The sequence below is a fragment of the Sinohyriopsis cumingii genome, chromosome 6, assembly GCF_028554795.1.
Source record: "Sinohyriopsis cumingii isolate HCF-2022 chromosome 6, ASM2855479v2, whole genome shotgun sequence".
Classification (NCBI taxonomy): domain Eukaryota; kingdom Metazoa; phylum Mollusca; class Bivalvia; order Unionida; family Unionidae; genus Sinohyriopsis; species Sinohyriopsis cumingii.
In genome coordinates this window covers 24463368-24484089 of record NC_142966.1, presented here as the reverse complement: position 1 = coordinate 24484089, position 20722 = coordinate 24463368, and the positions used below count along the sequence as shown (strand labels likewise).

Here is a 20722-nt window from a genome sequence, read left to right as displayed (position 1 = left end):
TTCATAAATGCTATGGAGTCCAAAAAATGTTGTGGGTTTAATGCCATTTCTCAGCACAAGATAGGCTATATATGGCAGCCAGTATAATAAGTGGAGGAAGAACCCAGGAAAATCCTGGTAAGAACCACAATCCATGGGAAGCTAATGGAAGCTTTCTCACATACCCACACTGGCCGAGTCTGAGACTTGAACCCACGCAGACAGAGGTGAAATGACAGTGATTGGTAATGGTGAGTGCTTTAGATGACACGGCTATCCAGGGCCCCAGTCACAAAAATAAACTGCATTTACATGAAGACACTGTAATTATAATGAGGTTTGCTATAAATAAATATTGGTGGGCTATACACACAATGCACAAAAGGATATTTAATAATATCCAACATTATAACTGCTTTTCATTAGCTAAGAAATAAAATCGAGTGAAATGAAATAACTAGCTTAATTTATAGATTTAAATTTGGTGCAATTACACACACTTTATTAAAGGGCTACCTGATGATAAAGGTCATTATAGTGAAGGGCCACTGTATATGGTATACAAGGTCTCAACATTGTCCAGAAAACTTTGGAAAGAATTGAAAGCAATAGGCCATGCTCTCTGGGATAAAACCATCCCTCTAGTTTTGACAAACACCTGAACATAGCAAGCTTGCCATTTATGATCTGTCTATCTGATAAAAGTATTCTGTTTTTTAAATGAAAATAAGAACTCACAGATCATATGTCAGGGAGATGGATATATTTAACAGATTTTAGTTTTATTTATTATTTCTCTTATGAAACCTTGTATTCTTTTGTATATATATGCTAAAATTATGCCAATACATGTATATACAGTTCTTACCATGTTGTCGAACTTGTTCATTACTAGCTTGACTGCTCATATTAGCTGAAAAATTAACATGAACATAAATTAACCCCAAATTTCTCCTTGAATGAAATCACCAAGTAGAGGAGCTATATGGGTAAGCAACAGGTGATCAGGAAACTGACAACAACTTACTGTTAATGGCATGGGTTTCATCACATTAATGCCAGTAACTGTCTTTTGTTCAATCTGAGGGCCAAGCTGATTCAGAATTTTCAAAACCACAGCAACTACTACTTAGAACCCTCTGACACAACAGATTATATATTTTACAGAATGCAAATTGTCAAACCTGTGAACAATGTGATCATCATTTAATGCTAGCGAATTGTTAACTTAATCATAAGTGACAACATTTAAACGAACTACCAATGAGCAAAATTGTATTTTGGCAGAAGTTGTACCCCACCTTACAAAAACAAAGATGAGAATGGACTTTGTTGAAAATCCTTGAAACGTTAGCTTGGGGTTTGAGGGCTGCTTTAAGGCCCCAAATCAGGCTCCAGAGGTGAAGCCCTGGTGGGGGCTCTGGGGGCTTTCCCTCTGAAGCTTATGTATTTTGAATACATGTAGCATGCTGAATTTCAAAATCCTGAACTCTGACCTCTCCAGATCATCTTGCAAGCAAATAGGAAGAAAGTTTTATAACATCTGGGTGGGGGGTGGGGTGTCAAATAACATTACATTACATGTATATACAAATGGAACATCTTATCAACAACAAAAGCAACATATCAAAACAAGATATTCTTATCATCTGAAACTATTTTGTCAATCTACATATTGTAATCACCAGCTTTGCAGTCAGTATCATCATAACAACAGTGAGCACAATGCCTTTCCAGTTCTGTTACAACTCCAACAATTTTAATAACTTCATTTTATGATTTATCAATATATTAATCTATTGATCCAACCAAGCCCATGAAAACTTGTTTTTCACACTACCACCACTTCCTGAATCCAGTCATCATCTGATACATTTAGAGTTACATTCAACATTTTTCTGACAAATTGATGATAAGTATAACAGAGAAAACAAAGTAATTCCAATTAATCTTCACTGATATTGAATATTCAACAGCGCTAAATGCATCAAACCATTCATGCAACTAATATGTCTAAACTGTTGAAGAAAACAATGATTCTGATTAGACTGGTCTCAGAACTTCATTATTAGGATATGTACAAGTGACAGTAATCTAAAACTATGACTAGGCACAGAACAGTCCAGTAAATAAGCAACTGACCCTACCCCCACAATTTTCTGAATGAATTTACATAGTCCTGATAATAGTGATCCTGAAAATAGTGGAAAACCTCAAATTCACAGAAAATTTTCATTGCTGATGAAAAGCAATGTGCTTGCATACTATGCTTTGTTAAAAAAGACAAACTCAAGTGTTATTATCAAACTCCAATTGCATGTGACAAAAACTGCTGCCAATAATATGTTCAAACAAACAATCATGGTAGACACCTGCATTTCTATCATACATATTATTTCATGGCCTAAATTTATCAAGCATAAAATCTTAGTTAAAATTAGTTTTCTTGCTACATTCACAAAGACTGTAAGCTTGCTACAAAGGTAATGATTTATAGTAGTCCTTAAATTTGAATGGATTACAGATACTGATAAAGAAAGTAAATGATCTTCAAAAGCTTTAATACATGATGTTAATAATGTTATAAGATTCCAAATGAAGTGAATACTTGCCACGTAAAGGTACATATGATCAAGTTCTAAAAAAAAGACACCCATTACTGAAATAGTCTTTATTGAATTCCTACATGACCCATGTGACTTGTACTATAGATAGGGTTATCGGAACCTTGGCTAGCAAAATACATGTTCATTGAAACGTATTAACACTGATGCATCCTGTTTTGTAAATATGCTACTCTGTATTAGTGCCCTGAAAAATAAATTCACTGGAGCCAAGGGAGTGTGGTGGAGATGTGAGGAGTGCTTCACAATCTTAACATGTTGCTGGCCTATATTGGCACTGCATGAAATCTGTTAATAATACATCACAACAGCAATACATCATACCATTACTACAATGAAATCTCAATTGTTATTGTGTTATTTTAATGAGGCGATTTAGAGCCTATAAAACCATCCAGCACTCCAAATCGCAACTAAAATGGTTGGTCACATTTGTGACTAAATATCTGAAATGGTGACTGAAAATTGTCTGATGATCACCTCTCTGGTGACATTTGGTATTTACAGCAACCAGAAAATGATATCAACACTTTCTTTGTGCAAGTAAATACCATACTGTACAATAAATGCAAATGCAATTTAATCCCATTCTGATCATGAGACTGCAAGTTCCTATATAAATTTGCCATCTTTACATGTAATAGTCTGGCTTACAACCTCTAGGACTTATGCATGGCATGTGCAATCAATCACGGCTAATGGCACAAGTCTAGAGAAATTTGGACATGGAGACAAATAAGCAAAATTTGATCAGCTGGAAGAAGTACTGTCTGTCAGTTGAACTTCCACAAGATATAGCCAAATTTGTATTCATATAAACAATGATCTTAAGAAAAGGAAGGTTACCTTTATTTATCAATGAATCTGAGGCCAGGAAATATTTAGTGTGATTGCTTAGAGAACTCCAATTATAGTGAATTTCATGGGCTGGCCTGATGCTGAAACTGTTGAGAACTATTGACAGTTCTGTTAGACAAATCTATTTATGCTATTAAAAATATGTTAATCCTTTTTATAATTACTTGTTAATTTGCCTTCTAAACCCTTTGGATTTTGTCCTCAACTACCATTAATACCTCATTCAATTGATTTTCTGTTCTCGATATCTAAGGCAGACAAACAAAGTTTTACAATTTGGTGACCTAAATTTTGAAATGTCCTCTTCTACCATTAACAGACCATTTTGTTGGTTTCTATTCTCAACATCTAAAGTGTGCAAACAAATTATGTGACATAAATTTTGAAGCAGCCATTAAAAGTTTCAAATCTGAAAGGTACTAGAAGCACTACCATCAAGGATCATAACTCAATATTAAAACATTAAGTGTAACAATTATACTGTAGAACAATATCTATGACTTAAGTTTTCTTCTTCCCCTTTAGTCAAGATCTGGTCACATATAATAAACGGCAAAAGAAAATGTAGGTTTTCATGAACAATATCAACATTTCAACAAAAACCATTTCATCGTACAGAAAACTATAAATATTACTGCAACTTCCATGACTTCCCATGGAAAATCCTCTTTTTTCTTATTACAAACTGTTCTGCTCCTTCCCTTGACATCTTCCAACTTTTCACCTTGGGTTCATGACCCAAATTCTGTGACATCTATTATGTGCACTTGTGCTGTAACTGAACATGAAGTGATTGGCCAAAAAATATTCAAAAAGTCCCTGTAACTGCAATGTTTGTCTGTTTGACCTTTGATCATAGCCCAAACAACTGTAGCCATGTTGCAGATGGCAATAGTATGGGAAACTTACGGACAAAGTTTGGTGAATTTCCGTCCTGACAAGTTACATCCAGATGGAGAGACAGAAATCAACAATATCCTCAGAAAAATGTGGGGATCCTAAATAGCACTTGTGCTTGTAACACTCCTAACCCAATCAAATTTGTTGATCTATATATTTTAACATACTCATTTAGTAGCCATCATAACATGAACTACTATATGGCTTTAAGTAAACCAAACAAGAATTTATCTGATTGATTGTGTAACTTAGTTGTTTTGTATCCATCTTGTAGATCTCTATGACTGACTAAATTTTTTGTCACACAATGTTTCAAATAACAGCTACTATGTTCACAGCCTCTCTGAATTTTATTTTGGTTAGGTCTGTAGACACATGCAAACCTCATACAAAGGCAATAATTGCATAATGTACATGCAATTTCATTTTTATGTCTACCAGATTTATATTGTTATTCTCCACAAAGTGGTCATATTGAGAAAAAATAAGAAAAAGGTGTCTGCCTTGTAAATTTATTGAAAAGATGGGGATATGTTTATTAATTGACAAGGCTTATTTTTATCATACTTTTGCTAAACTTAAATAGAACTGGGGTAGGGGTTTATCGTCATATGTAGGTTTATAATTGGATAATAATGCTACTAACTCTCTTGCTGTCACAAATGGAAAAATTAAAAGTAAATTTGTTTCAAACAGTCACATATTACCTTTTTCACTGCTTTTATCTCCTTCAGCAGACTGCAAAGGTACTGGCTGAGTTTTATTCAGTGACTTGTCCTCTTCATCAATTTCAAACACAGCTTCCATTATAATTTGTCCAGTCAATTTTTCATTTCCTGGTCACAATTGAAAAAGCCACATTAAAACAAATTCTGAAATAAAGTCTTTTTGAATTAACTGACATTTTAAATAACCAGCATCAAAAACAAAGGTACTGGCTGAGTTTTATTCAGTGACTTGTCCTCTTCATCAATTTCAAACACAGCTTCCATTATAATTTGTCCAGTCAATTTTTCATTTCCTGGTCACAATTGAAAAAGCCACATTAAAACAAATTCTGAAATAAAGTCTTTTTGAATTAACTTACATTTTAAATAACCAGCATCAAAAACAAAATTACTAAAGACTGAAGAATTTGAATGGGTCCATTTTTTAATCTGAAGAGGCATATGAGGTATCAGACTGCCAAATTCATTTTTTAATCTAAAGAGGCATATGAGGTATCAGACTGCCAAATTTTTTAATCTAAAGAGGCATATGAGGTATCAGACTGTCAAATTTTTTAATCTAAAGAGGCATATGAGGTATCAGGCTGCCAAATTTAAGACAAACTTAACCTCAGAATGAAAGTTTGTTTACAGTTTTAGCAAGTCATGAAGGCCAGTAAAAAGATAAACTCTACAAGACTCAACCAATGTTTCATTACCCATGCAGTAGATATCTATGTGGATTGCAAAGGTTTGCACAAGACTGGCAGACCCACAACCTTGAATATTTCAGTGGATTGATATTTTTAACTGGCTTCACTCAAAGGAACACCTGTATCTTTTTTAACACAGGTGTATAAAGATTATGTCTATTCAGCTTATAGAGTATATGGCTTTATCACTAGTCAGGACATTTTTCATCACAGGGCACTGCCATGACATAAGAACAAAATACAGTGTATGTGTATCCACTGAATGACTTAATGTAGCTATAGGATTTATGAAATGCAACTCATCCTTACTGCTATATAATATTATGGAGGCTGTGCACATATATTTAAGAATTAAGCTAATTACATCTCAAACAGATGCAAAATAAAACATAAATGGAAGAATTTTTCTAAAGAAGTTGATAATATTCATTCAAAATGAATTTTTCTTTCATGCCCTTTGACGATTTAACTGAAAATTCTAAGTTATACATGAGCAATTTATTTAAACACAAATATAAAATGACCACTTGAGTACTCTATAATAAACTGTGCTTCTTGTGAAGCAATTCTTAAAATAATTTCATACCATTTAAACACCAACCATTCTTTATCAGCACCCTTTCAATGGCATGCAGTACCAGCTTGGGTTGATAGCCCATTTCTAGTACACTCTGAGCTGCATCTGTCAGCAAGTATTTATGTATCTCTGAATTGCCAGGAGACGGAGTGGATGTTGCCCCCATAACATTGCCATCTGTGGCTCCTACACTGCCTGGCAAGTCTTTGGAAGATGTGGAATTAGTTGTACCACTGTTTTCTGGAGCTATGGAAATGAAGGAAATTATTTCACTTTCAGTACATTAAGTCGGTCAACAGGTGATGTTATTCATTAAATATTTTATCACATGACTACCGATTTATTTGGAATAATATAACCATTATCATAATTTTCTGTATGTAACAAATATAACACCTCAAGGTATCATTAATGGCATCATTATGTGTATGGGAACTGTAAAAGTGTGCAAAGATTTTTTTTTATGATGAGCAGTGTAATTTTACAATCTATTAAAATGTCACCTTTATGAGAAGCTGTGGTAGTTTGTACTGAGTAAACGGTCACTGACACTTTTCTAAAAAATACAATAAAATAGTTATCACCTCAAAAATAAGACAACAAATATTTTGATAGCATATAATTGTAAGCTTCTGTTGTGCCACACTTACAACTCTACAATACCATTATATTATACCAGTTATATTATAACATCAATATGATGGGCTATATCCTTGTGTTTCCTCAAGTTTCGTTATCACAGTTTCCTTGTGGGTTATCCCCATATTACCTGAATCCTTTGCAGGAACTGCAGGGGCTGCTTCACTGCTATTTTGAAGTGCTTGGTTTCCTCCACCATTATTTCTTATGGTTTCCTCCTGATAATGAAAAAAAGTGAACCAAGTCTTAAAACTTTGGATTGAGTCTAACTTGGAAACTGTTGATACTAAAATGCTATATCCTACTGTCCTAAACCATGCTTTTACTCTATTTCATATGCTTTAGAGATTGTAGTTTAATATTACGAACAAGGAAGAGACAAGCAGATAGTTTCTAGACAAAACTCAGCTCTGTTAAATTTCTGATAAATCACCAGAAACAATCATATTTTTTCTCATTGGTGGTACTTTTAACTCATTACGTCCTGGGATTCTTTCAGTTTTAACCTGAAATGGGGTAGGAAATGCATCAACTGGTTACTTCTGAATACATTCAAAAATATGAGCAATTTTCATTTAGCCAGATGCCTTGATGAATAAAAAACACAATGCTTTTGATTTGCTGTTTGGCTTGTGCATGTGCTAAAGGGTAAAAATTTGACTGGCTTTGTTTTGATTAGGCATTATGGATCCACGATTTTTGTGTCCTGGCCACCTTTTACTCCAAATCTCAAACTTATACTACTTTTTGCATAGGTTCACCTGTCCATTTGTAATTTAGATTAGTCTGCTTTCTATGTCAAGGCCAGAAAGTCTTAAATCTTAAAGACAAAACTCTGATTCAGATTTTCAACCTAATAAAACAGGTTCTTAAAAATTATGTTTTTCACACTGTATTTTGTAATGCAAGTAGAAAGTCTACATTATTTGGTATCAATGTAGAGCTACATTTGTCTGCTTTTCTGTAATACAACCCAATTTGGTGTATCATAAATGATGTTGATGGCTCAGAGCTCTTAAGTAAGGGATAACCTCATTATGTGTAAATGGGGCATGCAGGGTTAAGGAATTAATATACTGATGTTAGAGATTCTTTAACTTTTAATAAAGCTAAAATTATGTGATTTACATTCTTAGTTGACATTAATGAATAAATGTGGAATCTATAAGAACTACACTACCAAAAACTTTGATAATGTTAAAAGACAGGATAAAGAAAAGGGGTTGGTGATGACTAATACAATATTGGAACAATACAATGGTCATCATGTAAAAAATCAATAAGCGTATTTTACATTTTTTAAGGAATTTGTTTTTGTTTTTCGTAAATGTAATACACTACCAATGCAGATTTAAATGTCTTACCCTCTCAGCTATCTCTACTGCCATCTTTACCTGGGAGACAAACTCCTTCCCCTTCATCTTGCGCACATATATACATTCAGTTGACCATCGGGCATGTTCAATCCATGGATCGTCTTCACTCATCCAATGTCGCAATCCAACACCACAATGAAAACAGCGCACACAATCACTGAATCCTTCAAATTAAGAAAGTAAAACTTTTTTCAGTATTAGTATATTTTGCATTGAATTAAGAATTTTTCAGAAATATTGTGATGTCAGGGTCGACTAAAAATGTATCGCAATTCATTCACTGTGTCATCAATAAACAAATGTAATTGGGAGATTTAGAATTTTTACCTGTGCTTATCCCCTTTTTCCTGATATAAATCCAAACAACTGTAGCAGGGCATAGGGTTCAAAATTGGCTAAAGCAACAAGTCTCGGGTTTTTAGTTTCAAGACTCAAAATCTAACATGAAGTCAATTATAAAATTTATCATGATACACCTGAAAAACAAAATCCATGCTTCTAACTAATCACCTCCCTTCCCAAACAAACATGTACTTAAAAACAAATGCACAAACAAACATAAACACACCAAACATGTATTCATATGGGTTAATGAAACTACTGAAGTACTATTTCTTTTGTGTTGTTTTGACAACAACAAAAAAGCATTTTCATGGGTACTTAAATTCATGCTTGTGAAAGTCAGCATATTTAAAGGCATTTAATTTAATGGTTAAATTGAATAAATACCTCAATTAAAACATAAAAAAGAACAAAACTATGGTCACAACAAAAATGATAGGTGCTTCAATAGTTACAACAATACAAACACCTGTACAAACACAAATCAAACAAATGTTAGGATAAATCATTTACACTTAACATTATAAATGAACTGATACAGTCAACAACACTAAACTAATGTTTACTGAAGTGCAAGTGTATGATCTCTTCCTAAAACACTGTCCATAAAGTTGCACCATTAATTATTTTCTGATGAAATGGTGGTTGAAGAGCGATAAAATTTCACCAAGTAAATCCCCATTAGCTCAGATAATGCCATAATTCCACTTGTGAACGCAACACATGACCAACTGGACCTTGCTCAATACTATTAGCAGGCAGTTTAAACATCTAATGTGCTTATGAGCCTGTCAATGTGTGAAGATGCTAACTAAATTTAAAAAAACATTGGAATCACTCCTTTGTTTGTGCCTGCCTCCACTTCAACCACCAGACTTTACTTAAAACCTCATCAATCAAGCCAATTCAGGCTGAATGGATGGCTCATGCAAAAATGTGTAAAAGAATGGACATAATTATCTATGGCTTTGGGAATGCTGGACTTATTCAATTTAGCAGTTTTAGCATTATTTAGTTGACAAATATTTTTGTGTACTAGCTTACTTGTTTGATGAGATGTTGATTTTGTGGTTTTACTTGAAAACCAGTGAAGTTTCAATATCAAGAGCTAATAAGTGTAAATACAGTGTTTCATTAGTAATTGTGCCTCAAGTGATAGTTTTAGTATTTTTAGTCACAGGGATTAAGCATGCATGGATAAAATGAGACATGCTTCAGACCTACCAACCCTAACAAGATCGTCTCAGTAAGACAGTTGATTCATTAAGTTTGACCAGTTTTCAATAATGTGTTAGAAAATATCATGTCCTGCTACTGTAAAGTTTGAAAACCGGTAATTTAAATTGTTTGATATTTGAAACTGATGCAGCAATGATAAACATTATGTTCAACTGAAAACTAAGTTTGTAACATACATGTAAATATTATTTACCTCTAGTAGAGTAGCATAAACTTCAGTTCCAAACACCATGCAGCTCAATGGCTCGTTACCATCTCTCAACATGACATAATTATTGGAAGTTTTTTAATTTCACATGAAGACAGCATTTATAACTTCTGCCATGAGACATAAATTGACACATGATGACTGATAAAATGTATTGTGTCCCTTCATGCTTTTATTCACAAGAATCTAAATATTCCTTTTTATTCTTCTGTACTGATTATTAACACATTTTAAGAGGTTATTTTCCCTTTCATCTTCAACATATATCACTTGTTGGACACCATATTCAAAATTTATATAATCAACAGTCTGATCATGAAGACTCTTGGCATGAAAAAATATATGCAGTTTAAAGTGTCTGAGGTACTACTGTAAAGCTAGTCTGTTTTCCCTGATTAACTCCACTAGATCTAATATGAAACCCAGACTAACATCAAACACTGATGAGCCAATTATCTGGATTTTAGTGCAACAATCTTATTTCTGTAGGTTTTGCCATTATTGATAAAGTGAGTATTTGAAAGGTCATTTTCGTAAAGCTTATGGCATGAAACACAGTGGAATAAATGGTGGGGAGCTTCTTTATCATATGTGACTAATTTTTCATTGGGTTATCATATGTGACTAACTTTTCATTGGGTTATCATGTGTGACTAATTTTTCATTGGGTTTTTAAATTCATGGTTCTAAGCAACAACAAAATCCACAAAAGTGATACCCCACAAAAAATAGTGATACTGTCATCAGATATATTTTCAAATATGGGCAAGTTAATATCAAAGTTTTAGGGACTTGGGTTAAATTGAAATTAGGGGTACAATTCATCAAATGCAATTTTGTCATTACATTTAATGCCTTGCACTTTATAAATTTTCCAAAGATAAGTTTATGCTATGCATCTACAAAAGCTGCTAAAGGAATTTTCATCTATGGATACCAGATGCATAATTTTCAAAGGATCTAATAATTGTGGGTTATCAGATATTGAAGTCAAAAACTGAATGTAAATGTACACAGACCGTCATCATGACCAGATGACTCTTCACCAAAAAAGTGCCAAAATTTCAATCGAGTCAGTTTTTAATATTTAATCCACACATGTAGATAGTGGTTTACATAAAGCTGGAGAGTGTATCAAAGCCTACTGTACCTGCATAGTAAAATCCACATTCAGCCATTTCCTCTGGCCTCTGTCGATGTTCTGCTGGCCATCCCTGGAATGACTTAATCCTTGTGTTCTTAACTGCATATTGTGGATACTTGGGTGGTGGCTCTTCCATGGAGTATGTGTCAGCTGAAACAGTCTGCACATTGTCTAATACATTTTGTCTCCCTGAAGCCATCAGCTGATTTGATGGTGAGCGTTTGTTAGTGACCAACATTTGGCGAGACGACGTGTTCAAAATGCTGACCTGATTCTGTTCACTTGATGGAAGCATCAAAAATGACCCACAATGTGCTGTGTCTGATTGACTTGAACCATCAGATCTTTGGATTGTGAGAAGACGAACATCTACAGTGGAATTTGCTTTTCTAATTGGAACATTGACTAAAGCATTACGTGTGAGAAAGCCACAATCTGGAGCCATGTTCTGGTGAATCAATAGTGGGATGTCTCTAAGAACCCAACTGTCCTTACGACTGCCACAGCAATAACATACAACCTGGTCTTGGTGTCCAGCATAATAAAATCCAGCTCCTACTATTCTAATGGCAAATGGTCGATCCTGTCCTGGAAAGGTTTTCATTGTGCAAAGTCGGAGCATCTCATATTTCATAGTAATCTGTGGTCCAGGTACGTTATCTGAAGCAAGCTGTCTTAACATTTCTCTCAGTTCTTCATGTTCAGCAGGAGGTAAGGTAGACCTTCCATGTCCATCACGGGTCTGTTCTTCAACAAATCCAACTATTGCATCCCTGTTAATTCTGGGCAGTGGAAGCCAATTTCTTGGAAGCCACACAATTTCTTTTAGATAGTCCTTTTTCTTATCCTTCAGGTCAATGTCTCTTGCAGTTCGCTTGCCAATTTTAACCACGTACTTCTTTTTCTGCTCACTGACATCAATGTCTGATAGGATATGCTGTTCAATTTTAGAAGCATCTTTCACCTGGTGAAGATTTTTATCGCCTGTTGCAAAGAAAGTTCTCACTGGTGAACTTACCCTATTCCTTCTACAAGACTGTAATTTAACTCCCTCTTTCAAATGTGTTAAGCCCTCTGCCTTTTTCTTGTTACTTTTCAAAGAAACAAAACTTGAAGGGTTCTCTGTGTTTATAAAATGTAATTCTGAACACAAGGCCTTCTTCTTCTTCTTCTTCTTCTCAGTCTCCAGAGAAATGAAGTCAGAGCATTTATCTGCAATTATTGAAGAATGGTCACAATTTTCGTCATTTATTTCCTTGTACTTCTGGGAAGAAGCATCATAAGATTCCTCTGTGGCTATTAATAGAAATTCTTCAGTGTTTGTAACAGGAGTAAAATCTTGTTGCACACCAATGACTGACAGTTCTGACTTTTTCCTGTGTTCCTGAAAACATTTTGCAATCTTGTCTTTCTTCTCTGACAAACCTGGGTCTCTGAATGGCAGGTTAATATCAGAATCTGGATTTTTCTTTAACCATTCCTGACTTGCCATTGAGGTGAAAGCTCCATTTCTTGCTTCACTTTCTATAAATATTATTACATATATATTTAATAGGAAATTCAAATAAATGTCTTCAGTTCCCAGTCATAAAAGTCTTTAGGATAAATACTAAATCTAATAAATACAGATCATTTTGAACTCTGCACTGGTCGAAATTAAAACAGAAAACTTCAGGATTTACATACGTTATGTGCTTCGGAACGTTTGCTTAATTTTCATGATGCTCAGAGAATTTAAGTGTGGCTTCTAATTCTGGATTTTATGATCCAATCTAAAAACAAAATCTTGGAGTTCTGTGACAATAGGGAAATCTCTCACACACACACACACTTTCTTCTTTCCTCTTGTGCAGGACATGCAAGGCTACTGATTAATACATAACTCTCCAAGGATTACGACTTTACTTTTTTCATTAACCTGGCTAAATGTTCTCTGAAAGTCATTGTTGTAAACCATGCATCAAAAACATTTTGTTTGAAAGTCTGTCTGAAACTTGAGATGTTTACTAAACTAAGCCATGAGTTCTCACTTTCCTGATTAATAAACATTTCCATCTTATGAATTTCAAAGAGGTGTTGGCTGCTTACATGTCTTGATGTAAATACTTTTATCTAAACCTTAACATGGTTGCTTGAATCAAACTTAAAATAACATAATTGCTTTCAAATGAAATTTCTTTCTTTTAAATGTGGGAGACAAGGTAGCTCAACTGGTAGAGCATCAGATTCATAATCCAAGGGTTGCAGGTTTAATACCTGCCAAAGCCAGCCTGTGTCCCATTGATGGGCACTTAGTTCCCATTTCTCCAGCATGATATAGCCTATAATGTGTTAAAAGTTTGATAAAACCAACAAAATAAAAAAATCTTGTAAATGTAACATTAAAAATTATTGTTTTGTTTGTAAGCTTGTTCACATATTGCCCTCTTCACCAAATTAACAGCAACAATGTGGACCCTCCTTAGTTTACCTTTAGCTCTGTAACTCTGTTTCTTGTGCTTTTCAGATGATTCCAATATTTCACCAAATTCATCCGGTTGATTTTTCCCCTTGTGTATATCTTGATAGTCGGAAATGTCATTTCTTCTGTATTCAATTTTATCACCTTCATATCTGCACTTTGCTTGGAGAAAGGGTTGATTCATCTTTACATCATCACCAATTTGAAAGTATTGTTCCTTGACCAATTCACATGAAGTAATAGTGTCATCATAGTTTTCATGTTCCTCCTCTTGTATAATCATCTGACACTCTGTCGTACAACTTTCAACATGTTCCTGCTGTGAGGCTTTTAATGTGGTTTTCGAAAATTCCTCAATTGACTTGAACTTACATACTTCTGCCCCTTCAATAGCTTCATCAATAACTTGAACAGATACTGTTCCTGTGAGGTTTTCTTCTACAGTGCTATTAGTGGTCTTGGCAGTGATTTTCACAGTTCCTTTCTTTCCTCTGAGATTTTCAACCTCTGTAAAAAGAGAAGTTTTGGGCAGTGACTTCGTAGAATTCCTTCTTTACTTTGAGATCCTCTACCCCTGTAATATCTGAAGTTTGTGTAGTAACTTCAAGAGTTTTTTTTACTTTACTATGAGGCCATTTAACCTCTGATTCTGTACTAATAAGTCTGGGCAGTGACATTTACAATTCTGCATATTTTTCTTATCAAATATATTTTTGTCCATCCTCTCCTCCGTCAACACTGCATATGACTCACAAAAACTTTAAAACAATTCCACTGGTGAAAAAAGATACCCAAGTCCTACATTTACTAAACATAGTGAGACTATGACACTGAATTAAATAACAATAATAAAAATAAATGCAGACTAATCATAGCAAACTGCATAAGATTTTTTTCTGCTGAATACAAGACAAAATATTAAGATGTCCATTGACTTCCCTTTATAGATAAACCACATCTTGGCTCATTCCAAACATCAGCACACATATCTATATTATAACGAAATTAATTTACATAAGGAAGAGTATATATTTGTTTCATCTGAATATAGCGAGTAATTTTGCAAAAATTTGTTTAGAAGATGAATATAAATATGTGCTAAGTTTCCTAAGATCAAACAAACAATATGAGACTAGTTAAAAGTTGCATTTACAAGATTCTATCATAAACTTCATTCAACTGCAAAATGAAAGGGGCAACAACTCTAAAAAAAATTGCAGGAAGACAGTAGGCACACACCATGAACCTAGCTGCATTCTCAGGATTCTGTCATACATCAAAATCTGGCTCCAAATATATAAAAACATACAATTACTGTATCATAAATTGCTAGGGAGCAGAGATTTGCTGATATGCACATCTTCAGATGGTGATCATATCTCAATTTCATGACAATTTATTTAAATATATGAGACAAAATGCAGAGGCCTACTAATTTGCATAGACATAATATGATACCAAGCTTCTTCCTAACCCTAAGTGAAAGCCATCCACAAAGTATGGTCCATGTCTGTGATGCTGTGTCAATGTGCAGTAACCATTGTTTCTTCTTTTAAGCCACAACAATCTTGACTTTTGACCTTCTGGCCCCAACATTAATAGGCTTCATCCCTAGCTGATGTTCAAGTTATTATGCAGAAACAAAGTTGGTAAAACATGGATGGACAGACATCATAACATAATACAAGCCATCTCATGGCAGGCTTATAAAAACTACAGAAAGAGAGGAATTTGTTGATGCCTATATCATTTGCTGATGATGATAAGATTTAGCATGTTTCACATCAACCCATCAAAAACTGCAGGACAAGTTGCACTAAATAGATTGTTTGCTGGATGGAAGGATAGACAGACAGACATAAGGATTCTTGTATATACTGTATACTGGATGGAAGGATAGATGGACAGACACAGGGATTCTTGTATCTAAAGATTGTACGCTGGATGGAAGGATAGATGGATAAATATAGGAATTCCTGTACAGACTGTATTGCTGGATGGAAGGACAGGTGGACAAACATAGGAATTCTTGCATTTAAAGACTATTGTGGATGGAAGGATATATGGACAGACAGGGATTCTTGTTTGGAAGGAAAGAAGAAAAGATATTGGAATTCTCATACAGACTATGCTGGATGGAAGGACAGATGGGCAGACATAGGGACTCTTCTCTAATTCCACTATTTAAGAGGCAGGGTTATAAAATATGAAACTACAGTAGCTTCTGTTTAAAATAAATTCAGATGTAATATCAGATACTATGAAGTGCATTGGAAATCTCTTCTAGTGTTTTATATAATATTCTGCCTTGGTTATAATATTAAGAAATATACATTGACCTGGGGGATCCTTGGGGCTGTATTAAGTCTTATGATTATTTCTATAAGTTTCTGAAATATTGTAAAGCATTTTTCAGTACTGATTTCATAGAATATATTCATCATGGAATGAGCATGAAGTCCTTGTAATTGATTCTTTCATGTAAATTTTAAGAGAGGTGACATACACAAATGACTTGGAAACCTAGGTAAATCAACAAAAAAACATTCCATAGCAAAAAGGTACCAGGATGCAGCCTTTAGCATGTTGCCAAGACTGATATAAATATGAAATATCTTATAATAAACCTTGCTTACATGTACATTTCAATGCTGTACATGTTGCTGTACTAACTGATTACATGTTATGAACATGTATTATATAGCAGATACTAAATGTACCTGTAGTAATTATAAAAACACCTTAAACCTGACCTAAATGCATAACATTAACCCAAGAGACATGGTAATTTTATATGTCCGCTACATTTGCAATGATAATAAAAACTGTACAAATCAGATAACTGTGATTAGGTACCAGACATTTGTTTTCTTTGTATCGAATTGCTTACCATAATCTGTACATAACTTTATGATGCAGTATGCAGTAAACCAACCAATTATAACACAAAGTATTCCACCTGAAAGAAATAGAGTTTTCTAAAGAGAATATCAACAAGGATATAGAGGTTGTTCACCACTACTTATAATTCTAACTTTGTGACTTTCTTAAAAGATAATATCTAAATGAGTTGCTACAGACAAAGTCAACATCTATCTGTTGACGATGTTAGAATTTAACAAACGAAACCCTATACTCTCCTATTTTTAGAATATAGTCGAGATCAATGTATTTAGTCTGGCCAATCAAACTGCAGCATATGTATACTGGCTTGTGTTAGACTGAGCAGCTGAACCAGTCTGACAGGTCATTCTTGTTGATCTACAGCTGAACCAGTCTGAAAGATCATTCTTGTCGACCCACACTTGAACCAGTCTGAAAGGTCATTTTTGTTGACCTACAGTAACAAAAAAGGTAACATCATTTGCAGCTAATAAAATTCTGTGACAGCTGTAGCTTGTCAATTTGTATGATTAGAATCATGCTGTTTCATTGACTTGCATAGGTCAGTGTCCACAATAGTTATCTGACAGATCAGCATCTGTTTTCAAATGGGTGTTTATGTCATAAGGAAGCTGAAATCCTATGTACAAACTATTTGAATAATTTGATACTTGCTATATTCAATATGTATGATGGTTTGATTCAGCAAGAAAATAATTTAAAACTGAAAGTGCAATAATTTATTACAACTCAAGAGTTTACTTCACTGTAAGAAAATTCAGTAATAAAGCAATGTTTGCTATTAGATTGGTCAATGTTAAAGTTTTAACTAGGTAACTCACATGTAAACATATAAGGTTCAGGGTTCTCAATAGATTTCAAAATGGACGAGTCATTTGACCCATGACCACATAATCTTGTGAGCCAAAATGAAAATCTTAATAGTCAAAACTGAAATCTCAATAGTCAAAACTGAAATCTCAGTAGTCAAAACTGAAATCTCAATAGTTAATCATGCTTTGACAGTCATGGGTTCTCAGCTGGGAGCGTTCACTATTCATGGAGCAAAGTGATGTTTAAGATATCTTGTCTCCTGCTGAATAAAGAAAAATTGCATAGTATTATGTAAGAAACAAACAAGCAGACAGTGAGATAGACATGGCCTAAATGATTTTTGTACAAGTGCTTATATTTTTAATGACTGTATATTTGGCATGTAAAAGAGAAAAAGGATTATCTTATACTTATCATATTCGTAACTTCTTAACATACATGTCATTCTATTTTTAACTTCTAAAATCATCTTTAAATGTATAAATATACCCATGCAACTATTTAAGTTAAATTGGAATCAAATATCTAATTTCTATACCACAACCAACTGAATCTAATCATCCAGTAAATTCTGCAAGGTTGCTTGCCCATGGACAAGTAAATTGTGGTCTGTAATTTGAAAAAGGCAATAGCTGTGTTTATGCAAGCATCATTCACACTTACCAGCAAGTGCAATTTATGTTATTTACACAGTGTATTCTGAAATGTATTAATCAGGACTGAAGCTAAATGCAGCTTCTGTAGTTGTAACCAACTCGAGCTCAGCTTTTGAAGATACTGTTTAGGCAATATCTTTCTTTATGGTTGCATCTCAACATATTTCATTGGCTGAGGAATAAGGCTTTTGAAGGAATCCGTTGTTTTGAACTCCTTGTAACTGTTTCCTTGTAACTGTTATGAGACAATATGATAAATATTTCCAGGAATGTATCTGGTTGGATAATTTTCTAATAAAGTTAGGACTGAATAGTGAAAAGTTTAATGAAAAGTCTGAATAATAGGCTAAACTAAAACTGAATATAACAGGAATATGATTTTAAAAAAAAGAAAATGACTTCGAAAGATTTCTAGCTGTTTGGAGTGTCCCAGACTTGAGTCCAACAGAGACTGAAAGGTCGCATCTTGCGACTTATGCAAGGGATACCTTGCAATTCCAGACAAAACCAGTGGACATCAAAAAAAGTGCAAAGCACAACATATGTCAATTAAAATTTAATCACGAAAACATTAAAGCTTTGAAAAAAGATGCCATGGGTGATTCAGACTGAGAGATCTGTCAATATAATGTGGGCCAAACCAAGCATTACTACTTTACACAGAATAATTTGCTATAGCAAAGCAGAGAAAATCTTTTTCTCTGCTAGATACAGATAGTCATGGCACTGAACTTGGAACTAATCACATCAACCAAACTGCATGTGGAGATCATCAACAATTATCTCTAAGGTCCTACTGAAAAATGTCAAGGATATAATATCAAGAGCTAAATTCATGCCCATTATTTCAGATACCAATATTGATTCAGCAGTTACCAAGAATGCATTCCTGTGAGATTTGAAGACCCTGCCCAATAACATCGAGCTGCTTGCTAATGTTGAGCATCAAGAAAGCTCAGATTCTAATGGTGTGTTTATTGCAGTTAAGAGAACACTTTGTAATATTGACATACAACTGGATGGTTCTGATAACACACAACATAACAGCCCTTAGCTTGTTGGCATTAACATGGATGGTGTTAAACATGTGAACCAAGAACATATTGATAATCCTGTCATTATAACAATGGGTAGTACATTGGTGTTTTGAAGGCAGCCAAGAAATTACCTCGCCAACAGCATTCTGAAAAGACAATTAAAAGATTATACAGATTTTAAATGACCTTCAGTCCTAAAAGTCTTGCAGATCTGCAGAAAAGTTTAGAAATATTAGCCAGTGAACTGACGCGTACTCTGACATCATGTCATTGATATGTGACAAGCCGAAGAAAGGTTGTAAATGTCATTTATATCGTCTTCAAGTAAGCAGTCATTCATTTAGAGCTGGTCCTAGAATCTTCAAAACACACAGACGAAAGTACGCAAGCTATGAAATTTAAGGATGATATAATTTAGGTAAAAATTTTAAAAATACATGCACATAATAATAATAACAATAATGTAACAGCTGTCAGTCAGATGTTGGAGACAAATGAGAAATCCGGGAAGTAGTGAAATGGATGCTCCATGACTTTCCGAGTGAATTGATGAAACTGTCCTTAAGCCCTAAGAGGTGCCTTGACTAAATGACAAAAATTTTTCTCACCTCTTCAAGGCCTCTTAGGGAAAGGAAAACTAACATGCTCCTTCCATGATGACTCTGATTCTCACCAAAAGATGTCCATGGTGGTAGAGGATTACATCTCTCTATAAAGGGAAACTTCATGCTCCAAAAGGGTTGTAAGAGATGATGGAAAGGAGTGAAAATCAGTCTGATCTTCCCTGGAAGAGTGCATAAAGTAGCTCTGTCCCTTTGCTTGGATAAAAAGGTAATGTGGAGGCAGGAGAAAATTTATCCTATCCCTGACCACAGGGGTCATGCTACCAGGCAAAGTGGGTGACTAAGTTGACTATAATATGAAAACTTCACTTCACCATGTGATTTTTTAGATGTAATTTTGAGTGACTGTAACTTTTTAGATGCTCCCTCACCGTAACTGATTATTTTTCGTCTTGTTTTAGCTTAACAGATGTGTTTGTAACAGTTTATCTTTTTCAGAGTTAACTATTTGTTTTTATTGCCAACACAAAGACCTGGTACAATAAAACAACAAAATACTTAAAGGTTTGAGTAAATTTGATTGTTTTGTCACTTGTCAAGTCTTAGTAAACCTTTTACAGCAAAAACAGGACAAGTTGAAATATCCAGTATATTTTACATGGCACAAATCAATATTGCATAAATTTAAGAGGTACAGCTTAAAAAGTAAACCTTTTAACAATCTTGTCTTCCTCTATTCTTTATAACTAAGAACAAAGTACAGACAAGTGTTGTTTAGATGGACAAGTAAACATTTTAATTTACTTGTCCATGGACAACTTGATTTTGACCAAATTTGCCACGTGACCCATGTTATACATTGAACAACATGAATGAGGCAAATTCAGGTTTATCAAGGATGAACATATGAGTCATCAACCTGAAGACTTGTACAAACCATTAAATTTATATCATTGTGGCTTACTTTAACTCATTAACCCCT

At 34.2% G+C, this 20722-nt stretch overlaps 1 protein-coding gene across 1 annotated transcript in view; it reads right to left on the bottom strand.

Annotated features, from left to right (window-relative positions):
- The window catches only part of LOC149796499 (uncharacterized), a 40516-nt gene that overhangs the window by 4499 nt on the left and 15295 nt on the right, over window positions 1-20722 (bottom strand). Inside the window, exons 3-11 of the mRNA XM_089960618.1 lie at window positions 16658-16726; window positions 13777-14274; window positions 11313-12830; window positions 8362-8537; window positions 7128-7215; window positions 6368-6604; window positions 5293-5382; window positions 5069-5197; window positions 848-892 (exon numbers count right to left, since the gene is read on the bottom strand). Of these exons, the coding sequence (XP_089816744.1) occupies window positions 848-892; window positions 5069-5197; window positions 5293-5382; window positions 6368-6604; window positions 7128-7215; window positions 8362-8537; window positions 11313-12830; window positions 13777-14274; window positions 16658-16726 (2850 nt within the window). The remainder of the gene's footprint in view (window positions 1-847; window positions 893-5068; window positions 5198-5292; window positions 5383-6367; window positions 6605-7127; window positions 7216-8361; window positions 8538-11312; window positions 12831-13776; window positions 14275-16657; window positions 16727-20722) is intronic.